At 36.8% G+C, this 12,768-nt stretch overlaps 1 protein-coding gene across 1 annotated transcript in view; it reads right to left on the bottom strand.

Moving 5' to 3' along the window:
* LOC117332500 (autism susceptibility gene 2 protein-like) overlaps positions 1–12,768 on the bottom strand; it is a 250,883-nt gene that overhangs the window by 55,054 nt on the left and 183,061 nt on the right. Inside the window, exon 5 of the mRNA XM_033891431.1 lies at positions 9,439–9,465. Coding sequence (XP_033747322.1) covers positions 9,439–9,465 — 27 coding nt within the window. The remainder of the gene's footprint in view (positions 1–9,438; positions 9,466–12,768) is intronic.

Here is a 12,768-nt window from a genome sequence, read left to right as displayed (position 1 = left end):
CAGTGCAACTTCCCAAAATTGATCCTTCTCAAAACCGATCAACTCTTAAACCTGATCAAATGGTGATGTACGGGATTGATCCTTCTAATGACTAGCAACTTCCCAGTACAGATCCCTCTGAATTCCGAATACCAAAATGATTCTGTCTGAAATAGTTTAAATTATGAACCTTTTTCCAAAACTGGCAAAATATTTATGCATTGTGCATGATTAGTTTAGAGAAGATCCATTGTAGAAGAAAACATACTTTTTGTATACAAAGATGGAAAAAGTCCACTGCACTGTAGAATTATACGCTTATCTTCTTGTATTGATTGATTAGATATCTAGTACTAGATGCAAATGTTGGTAACCTTTCAAGAACTGTCAATGTATATCTGATATTGTATACTACAAGTGTCCTCCCTCTTATTGACCATACTGATACCTATACTTTGTGTGTGTATTCGATATACAAGTTATCAGCTTATACAGAATTGACATTTGAAGGTATTTTCTTCTAAATGTCATTGCTGTCAAATAATAATATACTGTGAAAATGCTTGGTATTTCATAGAAATTTTACAGTAAATGTATATTTCTGTGCACTAGTTGTCCCTTTCGTTACCATCACTGTCATCCTGAGGACAACTTTGATCCCAGTGGATCTTAATAACCTAAGCTTTTCACCCAGTCAAAGACCGCCATTTTGTCAGCAAAAAGGAACAGTTAAAACTTGTTATGCCTGTAAACACCCAACCATTTTCAGAAATATCAAGACTTAAGTTTTTTACCAATCAGAACTCCATTCCATTTATTCAGATAATCAAACTATTTTTTTTAATAATCCATTCCAGTCAGCATGAGAACAAAAGTTTGACAGAAATTGGTTAAATATTACATTTTAAAGTTTCGACCAATCAGATACCTTGACTTTTACTTAACAGTAATCTGAAAATAAAACTGAAGATGTCAACTATATGGTAGACAAAACCCGATTGAAATCACCCCATTAGTTAAGCTAGAACTATCTTGATAATTTGGATGATGCAGATATCTTATACAACTTATATACTGTGGCCAAGGTTAAAGTTTCTTTTATCTTAAAGTAGGTTAAAGGTCACAGTCAAGGTCACAGTCAAGATCACAGTCAAGATCACAGTCAAGGTCACAGTCAAGGTCACAGTCAAGGTCAGTAGGTCCGGAAATGTAGTACCAATAGAAGGGTCTTGTCACAAGGAACACACATGTGAAATACCTAGCATTTTCATTAATATTGACACAACACTTTATAATAAAAGCTTGAACGTTAATGTATGTGGACCCCAACACCATCAATAGAGCAAGAGCTCTGTCCTGTGACTGTCCTGGCGAGCTAAAAGACAGTGCTAATTACAAACACTAAAACTTGTCATCAGAAGGTTGATAAGATCACAGGGGGGTTGTCACCAATTAGCAACTTCAAAAGGTCAATATACAGGTGTTTAAACAGGAATATGAAGCAGCTGATGAACAATTGTGGAAATATTGAAATATTCAATCTACCTTGACATTTACAACCGAAATAAAGAATAGCTCACTGTATACTTTTATACAATACCAAAAGCTATATGTAAAAGTTACCAATCTCCAACAATTTGATCTTTTCTTATTATTGTTTAAATTTGATTTCATCTTGAGGTAAACCTATTCCATTCAAGTCTCCCTTTTCAGTATGCAACTTTTGTTTTTTTTTTCTTTGTTGGTGTTAATTAATATCATCTTTATCGTTAACAGGTTTAGTGCCTGCTGTTAAGACCTTTCAACCTTTCAGAGGATGAGTGCTGGTGTTAATTACATATTTTGCTATACTGTGGGTGACATTTCTCACAAGTTTTTGTGATAATCACTGTATCTTATGAACAAGAGGCCCATGGGCCTTAATGGTCACCTTAGTTTTGATATATGTAAGCACATTTGGCCCCCTGTGACCTTGAATGAATGTCAAGGTCATCCATTTGAACATGCTTCAACCTGATATTGGGTCTCTGCACCTTTTGGTTATCAAGAAGTCATTTAAAGATTTTAGCATATTTGACCCCTGTGACCTTGAATGAAGGTCAAGGTCATCTACAGTGCAACTTCCGAAAACCGAACCTTCTAAAAACCGAACACCTCTGAATACCGAACGAATTGTCATTGTACGGAATTGGTCCTTCTTTATTATAGTATTAAAAAACTTCCAAATACCGATCCCTCTGAATTCCGAACACCGGACTGATTTTGCGCCGGTTCCTGTTAAAATATACCAAAAATTACTTCTGAAAACCGGCCTTACCTGGGCGATTATGACACGAGGTCAGGCCAGTCAACCGTGAAACAACAACTGTGACGGGTATTGTGTGAAGCCTTATTGTCTCGGGACCTACGTAGGTGATTTGTACAGGTATCCAATATATACCCCAAGGGGGCATGATGACGGAAGGCCTAGTGTATAATCAACACGACAATTATGAAACAATGCCACACTTCATTGAAGCGCGTCGGTTCGTTTATCTTCTCAATGCAAGTAGAGCTAGAAGCCTGAGTTTCGCATTTAATTTAAATGAGGCCCAAAAGGGGTTGTTTTCGTAAAGAAGCCCGTGATGTTTTTTTTAAACAAAGCGATGTCGGAAATACGACCAGAATCATCTGATCAATTGTAATTGATATTGAAACAAAACATCTTCACACCCTTTAATATTATTTGATGTGTAAAATAATCTGTATCGGACTATTGGCCCCATCCACATGACGATTCACCGGATGTAACAAAATGTAGGCCGATCGTAAAGTGTAGTTGTACATGTGAAAATACTGTTTAAAACTATTGTTATAGTCATTTGCCTTTCTTATATATTCTGCAATATATACATTGATTAACTTTCATAATATGCATATTATTCAGACAATCCAAATTGTCTAAGTATGTACGTGGCGTTTTGTAATCGGGTGCATTCTAATAAAACATCGTCCAACCAATTATATCCGGAATTTGACCGGTCATTTTTCGATCAACTTCTCCAAACCGAACCCTCTATAAACCGAACAAATAGTCATGTCCCATGCATGTTCGGTTTATAGAGGTTCCACTGTATTTGAACAAACATGGTAACACATTATCCCAGCATACTACAGACCTAATATTGGGTCTCTGGGCCTTTGAGCATATTTGACCCTTGTGACCTTGAATGAAGGTCAAGGTCATCCATTTGAACAAACTTGGTAGCCCTTCATCCCATTATGCTACAGACCCAATATCGATCACAATAATCAGCATCAGTTGTCCTTGTCTACACCTTGATATATAGTAATGAATAATGAACATTTAACAAATGATAATGGCTGCCTGCTTTGATTTGTACCCATGCAAGTGAATCCAGCAAGTTGGTTTCCGCGAGATTTGTCCCTACTGCGACAGACAAATAATGACTTACATCTGCTATAATACTGTTTTGCAGACCTAATTTTTTTTTACATTTTCTGTCCCAAAGCATCTAATACAAAACTTTGTGTTAGCCAACCAAGCAACTTCAGCATCTGTGAGTCCCCTCATAAGTTCATAACCATTTTTTGTGCGACATCCGTTTGCCATAAAATGCTCTCTGCTTTTTATAGCTTTACCCAACAGAGGCAAGAGCTTGTGTCGCCACAATGATGTTTCACACCTTTGCCAGGGATCTGTGGAAACAAAACGTCAAGCTAGCCATTACGTATAAGGCTTAATTACTGATTGAAAAGTCCCCGAATTTAATTAGTCCTTAGTGACCCAGAAGGATCCAGTTTGCTGACTATGTATAGGGCTGCCAATATCATAGCTTTAAAAGACAAACACTAATAAATACAGGAAAACATTCTAAGGTGGGTTTTGCTGACAACTAGGATGCCATTTGATTGTGCTGTCAGCATTCATGTTTAGAGAAAGTTGGATTGATGCAAATTGCAGGCATATATAATCCTCTAGTGCAGTGAGCCTCTATAAATCTACAGTAGTGTTGGAAAACTGTACTATTTACATCACCAATTACGGCCTTTTGGGAAATAAAACCGGCAAGCAAATCAAATTTGCTTGAAATGCTATTCTGGCACTACAGAGAGACTCTCCTAAGTCGATTGCCAATAGTTTATGTAGGGCTGCCAAATTAGATCTCAATTTCAATCCACATAATGCAATTTTACTGTAAATGGCCCCGCTCTCCTGGCACCTGACTTGACGGTTTTAGACTCGACTGTCAGGGATGTACATGTCCCCTGGGTAAAATATAGTTAGGAATTCTCCTTCACACCAGATGAGATGAGTAAAACCCGATAAACAGTGAGGCTTTCCCAGGGGTTTTTCAACACGGAAACCATTTTGGAGAAATGCATGGAACATCACCTACTTTCCCTCCCTCTCCCCATCAATGTTTATGTTAGAATCCTACCAGCACATTTAATGAAATTCTCTTGTCAGATTCCTTTTGATTTTTTTCTTCTTTAGGGAGAGAAGAAAGAATTACACTTATCGGAGACCCAAAGTGTGTAAGTTTAATTGTCAGCACTTTGTATGCTTCTTTTATAAAAGACAGTTGGAATTGTCAGTGATCCAATCTATTGAGCAAAAAAATATTGGAGCTATTCTTTTACTATGTATTGGTTGTGGTAGTTTATTAGCATCAGACCCAGTCCTTGACGGATCTGTGTTTTGTCATGAAGTCATGGTCCTGTCACCATTATAGCTACACAACTGCTTGTTCCCACCATCTACAGAATCAGCCAAGGAATTTGTGTCAAGGCCTCAAAAGGCATGGTGTTACAGGCTACTATGGAATATAGTCTTAAAAGGCATCATATTTACTGGGCTACTAACAGGCTACTACGGAATATAGCCTCAAAAGGCATGGTGTTACAGGCTACTACGGAATATAGCCTCAAAAGGCATCATATTTACTGGGCTACTAACAGGCTACAACGGAATATAACCTCAAAGGTCATAGTATTTACTGGGCTAGTAACAGGCTACTATGGAATATAGCCTCAAAGGTCATGGTATTTACTGGGCTACTAACAGGCTACTATGGAACATAGTCTTAAAAGGCATCATATTTACTGGGCTACTAACAGGCTACTACGGAATATAGTCTTAAAAGGCATCATATTTACTGGGCTACTAACAGGCTACTACGGAATATAGTCTTAAAAGGCATCATATTTACTAGGCTACTTACAGGCTACAACGGAATATAGCCTCAAAGGTCATGGTATTTACTGGGCTACTAACAGGCTACTACGGAATATAGCCTCAAAGGCATCATATTTACTAGGCTACTAACAGGCTACTATGGAATATAGCCTCAAAGGTCATAGTATTTACTGGGCTACTAACAGGCTACTACGGAATATAGCCTCAAAAGGCACGGTATCACTGAGGCTGTAAGGTCTTGTCTGCCTAAACAAATCCCACAATCCTAATGTCATTTTAACCTGGTAGACAGATACCACAATCCTAATGTCATTTTAACCTGGTAGACAGATACCACAATCCTAATGTCATTTTAACCTGGTAGACAGATAGCAGCAATGTCATTTTAACCTGGTAAACAGATAGCAGCAATGTCATTTTAACCTGGTAAACAGATAGCAGCAATGTCATTTTAACCTGGTAGACAGATAGCAGCAATGTCTTTTAACCTGGTTTTCTGACAGAATTATTTTCTTAACCTGGTTAGCAGAAAGCTTTAATGCCTTTTTAACTTGGTTAACAGACAGCTATTTATGGTTTTTTAACCTGGTTATCAGACAACTTTCCATATCTTTTTAACTTGGTTAACTGGCAGCTTTGAATGTCTTTTAACTTGGTTAACGGACAACTTTTAATGTCTTTTTAACTTGGTTAACGGACAACTTTTAATGTCTATTTAACCTGGTTAACAGACAGCATTATGTCTTTTTTTTACTGTAAGTTGACAGAATAACCCAGTAGACAGTTACAATTATGTCCTTTTTAATCTGTCAGTCGGCCTGATATCAAGTTTTTATCCTGGTTGCCAGACTGGTTTAGAGTTGAGTCCTATGCGGAGCCTGAACATGATCCTAAGAACACAAACAATTTCTATCAATGTAAAACATCAATTAATCAATGCCGTATTTCCCTGGAGAGGAGAATATATAGTATTGTGACTGCCACTATGAGGAGAGATGAAAACCGACATATTTACATATGAATGATTGATTATAGAATTATAGGCTGGATATCATGTTATGGTTTTTGGGTGGATAAAATTAATAGGTGATAACTTCCATTTCAGAGAATTGTTTCTATTAATAGATATCCGACAAAAAAACCTTAAAGTTCCAAAGGTGATACAACATTGGGGCCCAAAGCTCTAAATCTTCCAAATATATAATTAGGTAGTATCATACTATACGATGCAGAGCTTCACACCTATGGATGTTCTAGATCAAATACGTTCCCTCCATTAGTCTAACCCCCCTCCCCCTTCCCCAGGGAGTGGTGCACACTGGGGGCTGGACATGGACTTTCAGACAATTGACATTGTGTCATGGCAAAAACTAAGTTGGACCTTTCAGACATATATTACTCCAATCAACTCAACTTTTCACCAGTCATATAAGAGGACAAAGCAGATATATAAAGGTGAATCACTAATTTCAACACACTTTATAAATAGCAGCTACCTTCAATGACAAATAAGCATATCACAAAACAATTGGTGATATTCTCTCAAACCAGCTATTAGAAGTGTGTGGATACAAAACCACTTCCAATGTGTCACCTGTCAATGGCACAGACCGGTTCATGTAAGACAATCTGTTGTACAAGCCTTTCTTTTATATGCAGTAGGAGCTATGGGGTTATTATCATAGAGTCCCTTGTGTTCAGACAAAAAATGGCCTTCACATAATCACATTGTATAGAAACAGTAGAAAATAAATCCTTCACGATCACCAAATGTTTAACGATTTTTGTTTTCTCCCCGAATGCCATATGATTTAGCGTTGGCTATCTTGTTCTCATTTGTTACAAAACAGTAGGATCGTGTATCAAACAGGAACAAAATGGCCAGTATGTGTCTAGATTTAATGTATAAATTACATACTTATTGTAAACATGATGCATCACCTTTCCTTCTGTTAATATATTAGTGACTTGGACTCTTAATAAAATCCAAAACAGACTCCAATTATAGTTTCTACTACACATATGACATTGTGAATTATTATTTTGATGAAATAAACATTAACATTTTTCTTCTTTTTTTTTCTCCCATAAGTTTTACACAAAAATATCATTTTTTAAATAATCTGTCAAAAATACATAATCCCATGCTAAGATCTGCTATCTCCTGATAATATAAAGAATGGAATGCTACATTTTTACATTGAAAATCGACATATTCAAAAAACGTTGTATAAAGACTTTTTTTCTGGGTGGGGGATACATAGTCCAAATATGGTCTCAATGACACATTTTTATGGTTAAAGATCACAACCCTTAGAAAAAAAATCCCTTCAAGATCAATCAAAATTTCATGCAGTCAAAAATCAATCAGCCTTATTTGATGGCTACAGATAACTTGTGTTATTCACAAGATATAAGAAATGTATCATACAAACTCATAATAATTCAATAAAAGCTAATACAAAAGAGTTGATTTTGTCAGGAAATCTCAATACAATCTCGACCAGCTGCTTCCCACATTGACACGGCCACGGCTAATTTAACAGAAATGTTTTCATATCGTGTACAGAGAAACATCAAAAGAACATGACAGATTTAGCATTAAGGGGCATTACGACCAGATCACTCCTAAGTGAACAATACGAAATATCTAACAAAAAAAAATTCTCAACAAATATGGCCTCCTCCTTGGGTTGCTGCCTCCACATTTCCATAACAGCTACTCACCTCCAAAGTCTGAAGAGCTCTGCTGAAGAGAGTGTGTGATGTGTACTTCATTTACATCCAACACTGAAGGTGGTGGTTTGGTAAATTTACGCTCTGAGGCGATTGTCGATAATGACGGTACATAAACAAGGACTGAATAGACCTATTTGAGTAAGCAGTCGTAATGGGTGGAATGATCCTTCTTGCATAAAATAGGATCAGAAGATTAGGGTTTAAATGATTGGGTCAAATGACTTCTACCTCAGTTACATATGCTAATAGTGCTAACAGAAATGTTTGAATTCAACAAAAAGATTTCAAGTGAAAATATTCTTCTAAACGATGGAATAAGGAGCTTATGTAGCTTTGACTTAAGTAATATACCGGTAACATGTAAATCAAGAACATTCTGCCAGCGTATAATCCTGTTTAATACACATCTAAACACCACTTTGACTGTCAGAAATATGTTACCTATTTTACACCGATAATAATCTATAAATTATAATCCAGACCCTTGAAAGAGATTTATTACATTATGTATGCAGATTCCGTGTACCATATCCTGGAGTAAATTTCCTGTACATATAAACTACACGCACACATACCTGTAGACTTAAATCACATCAGGCTAACACTACAGAATACAGAGTTTTAAAAATATGGCCTATAGAATACTTATGTTATTTTTTGTTTTTACTGTATCCATCTAACTCCCACTGAATGATCTATTTTGTCATCTCCAATACCTTAGCAGCATCCCCAAGGTACCTTACGACTTTCATCGCATTTCTGACTAGAACGATACACGACAAAGCAGTCGAATCACATTGATTAGTATAAAGACAACGGAAGTACTCTTACAATGCAGGGCTCCTGGTGGCTATCGACTCTGATCAACTCTATTATATAGAGATATACAATGCTTTTCAACCTCCGAACTACTATCACCCTAACAATGTATACAGGGTGGTACACCTGTATCTCCAGGTCAATAGTCACTCAAAACCTTTGTGTGTTTGGGGTATACTCCGTCCTCTACACAAGCCTGAGGCTTACATGCTGCCAGGATCGAGACACTAAACACTTACCTGCAGCGAAAAGTGTTCCGTTAAATATTACTCCAACATAAAACACGTTAGCCTTCACTGCTTGTACAAGCCAATCACTTAGTATTCACACATTCTTCTTTGTTCGGAGAAAAAAATCATTTTACACATTGATATTGAACAGCGAATGAATCATCGCGATCGTCCTGTGTACAGAGTCCTACCTCACTCGTATAAATATACTATGTGAGCAAGCTCGGCGTCAGCTTTCAAATTAACCATTACTAAGCTTTTCACCAACCAGGCGAGAATGAAAATGTCGGTGATCACACAACGCCAATCCAATCTATCCAGGGATAGTGTTATAGGACCTTGATTTGTAGGATCATGATCTCCATAGGAGAAACACACTATATAACTAAACGACAATAACAAACGGCACGCACACACGCACACACTGCCGGTCACATGATATAAAAACGTGGAGACAATAAGAGTACTCACCCGATCGTCCCCGCTTTCGCTGTCACACTGCAACACAACAAAACAGCCCTCATTAATATTCATTATATGACATTTCAATAAGTGCAAATAAGGATTATGGGAAGCAGCGTAGAGTAGAGAAGCCCCGTGTTGTAAGCTGTGGGCTGTCAGTGGTATGGCTGTCTTGCTGTAGATATATATAGACCACCATTCAAGGCGATGAATTTTTCACAGGGAAGTGGAGAGATCCATAAGCATTACTAGGACTTGTAACCCTACATCGGATTAAAACTGGAACATATTTCCATGTCGACTTGGCAACAGCAGGTACTAAATCACTAACCTAGCTGGTGACACAGGTGCTTTCATACAAGGTGTCCGCAGTTAATGAACTGCTTGGCAATATACCATTTACAGATTAAAGGTATATTAGGGTATCAAGACTTCATTCGACCACAGATTTGTAGACCTGTGTTATTGAATTATATATTCATCAATTCTAAATATAGACACTGAAAATTATACCACACTTTTAAATCATAATATATGTGTATAAGATTTAAATTTGAAATAATTTAAATGCAGCAAGTATTCCCAATTAAAGCTAGATTTGTACTGATAATCAGTAGTAATGAGGTTGTTCACATACCAATTTCTCTACATGTACCTATTATAAACACATGATATGCCAACACACCCAGACATGTTTAAAAATTATTTCTGAAAAAGTTTGACATCTAGTAAATCTATCATAATTTTTATTGTTATTTATGCATCCTTCATTCCACGCAAATCTCTAGAGATTGTGAATCTAGACATAACATTACATCATCATTGTACATAGAATTAGTAAATTATTCAGCGACAAAAAATAAAGCTAAAGAGCCAAAATCAATCGAAGACATGGAAACCGTATTTGTTCTGTTTGGTTTACATGTAGGTCAAATTTCGTATTCTGTGTTTTCAATTTACTTTCTGTTTGAGAATATACAATGTTGCATTACAATATTGCTTGGTTTCTCGATGACCTTGAGGAAAGGTTCGACAAGCCGACATCAGATAATGAATTCCACGGCAGCAGATCAGACATAAACCGGACATAAAACATGCAGAGTCATTACACACGGTATACAAAATCATATTATCTGTAGAAGGGGAAAAAATATCAAAATGACTGCAAAAAAAAAATCTGATTTTATATCTTACCCAAGTCTCATTTATTGTGTTGTTATCTTTTTAAAATTGCATCAGTGAAACCCATAGAACACTATATCACAACAAGATAGGAGCAAAAAGCCATTTTATCACGGATGAGGGAGAGGTTGTTCCCTACAGAGGTATAGCAGCGTTCAGAAGCCTTTCCACCTTGGCAGCAGCTTTACATAGGTCTGATAACAGAGCATGAAAATGATCTCTCTGGGGAGGGTCGAGATGCCAGGCTGTGTATATAGGGCTGTGGTGGTGGTTACCAATGCTTACTCAATAGTCTGTCTCACTTTATTGATTTAGGGATCATTTTGGTGTCTCTACGGTCTCCTTACAACCAAGACAGTCACTGTAAAACTCAGGTACTGCCTTTTCAACCTTGAAAAGTATAGCTGGTAGTCCCTTTAACCTTTAAGTTCTCCTCCCCACTGTCCATCAAAACAGTCAATAATTTTGATGTCTGGATCTGTTTCTGGTAATCTGACCTTCATTGACTTTAACTGATCAACATAAATCCCTGGGGATTTCAACCTATCCGTTTGACCTATTAACACAAATCCTTTACCATGTATAAAACAGTCTGTTACGATTCTGAGGTAACCAAAATCCTGTACTATGTATAAAACGGTCTGTTACAATTCTGAGGTAACCAAAATCTTCTACTATGTATAAAAAACGGTCTGTTACAATTCTGAGGTAACCAAAATCTTCTACTATATATAAAACGGTCCGTTACGATTCTGAGGTAACCAAAATCCTGTACTATATATAAAACGGTCTGTTACAATTTTGAGGTAACCAAAATCTTCTACTATGTATAAAACGGTCTGTTACAATTCTGAGGTAACCAAAATCCTGTACTATGTATAAAACGGTCCGTTACGATTCTGAGGTAACCAAAATCTTCTACTATATATAAAACGGTCTGTTACAATTCTGAGGTAACCTAAATCTTCTACTATATATAAAACGGTCTGTTACGATTCTGAGGTAACCAAAATCTTCTACTATCTATAAAATGGTCCGTTACGATTCTGAGGTAACCAAAATCTTCTACTATGTATAAAACGGTCTGTTACGATTCTGAGGTAACCAAAATCTTCTACTATGTATAAAACGGTCTGTTACAAGGTAACCAAAGTACAAAAGTTCAATACATGAACTGTATTAGAGGAAAAGGCGTTGATAGGTTGAAAAAAACTTGTGGCTTATCCTCTGCCCAATTTTGGGCAATAAATATGTTTAAATCAACAAAAGCCATTTATAGTTGAAGGTGCTAAATAAGTGACGGCCTTATGTGTAGCTGTGTGAGCAACATCTCCAGATACACCCACCTTCCTCCATCACTGAACCCTGTATTTTTGCTATATATTCCTATTCTCAGTTGTGCTGGTCTAACTAGAACTGTCGTCCAGAGGGCCAACTCATACCCCCCTGCAACCCCCATCGTTACTATGTGTTCATTTATACAATAAACAAGATACACAGTTAAATCTCACTTAGTCGTATTCAGTTTTCTTGGTTACCCTAATTCTTTTTTTATCTATATTATGAATAAATTGTTGTACATGACATTATGAAATTATTTCACATGAGAAAATCTTTTCAATTGATCAATTTATAACAAAGAAAAAATTAAAAAGGTTATGAGAAAGGTAAAGTGTGAATGGGATTTATTCAAAAAATTACGACGTGATATAGATTATGCACATCTATAATGTATAAGGGTTATTGTCATGAAGTTTCGTTGAAATCGGAACAGTAGTTTAGGAGGAGTAGCCGGTACATCGTTGTGTCTACAGACGGACGGACGGACGGACGGATGGACAACCTGATTCCAGTGTACCCCCCCTAACTTCGTTGCGGGGGGTATAATAAGTTAATGCCATCACATTGTCTTGGTGTTACAAATAGATCTATACAAAGAACCTGTTAAGAAAAACCTGCTAAAATATCAGTTATTGATAACACCAACTTGAGATATTGAATAGAAACCTTTCCAGATAAAGTTGATAACAGGTCATCTATATACATGGCTATAGGGTTTATCGTACTGTGATCATGACTTGCATGTTAGCAGAGGGGTCATTTGTGTGTTACAAACACACCAAGAATAAACTATGGCTGTCACAGGGGATACTTACT

Source organism: Pecten maximus, chromosome 8, assembly GCF_902652985.1.
Source record: "Pecten maximus chromosome 8, xPecMax1.1, whole genome shotgun sequence".
Lineage (NCBI taxonomy): Eukaryota > Metazoa > Mollusca > Bivalvia > Pectinida > Pectinidae > Pecten > Pecten maximus.
This window is presented reverse-complemented; position numbering and strand designations above follow the sequence as displayed.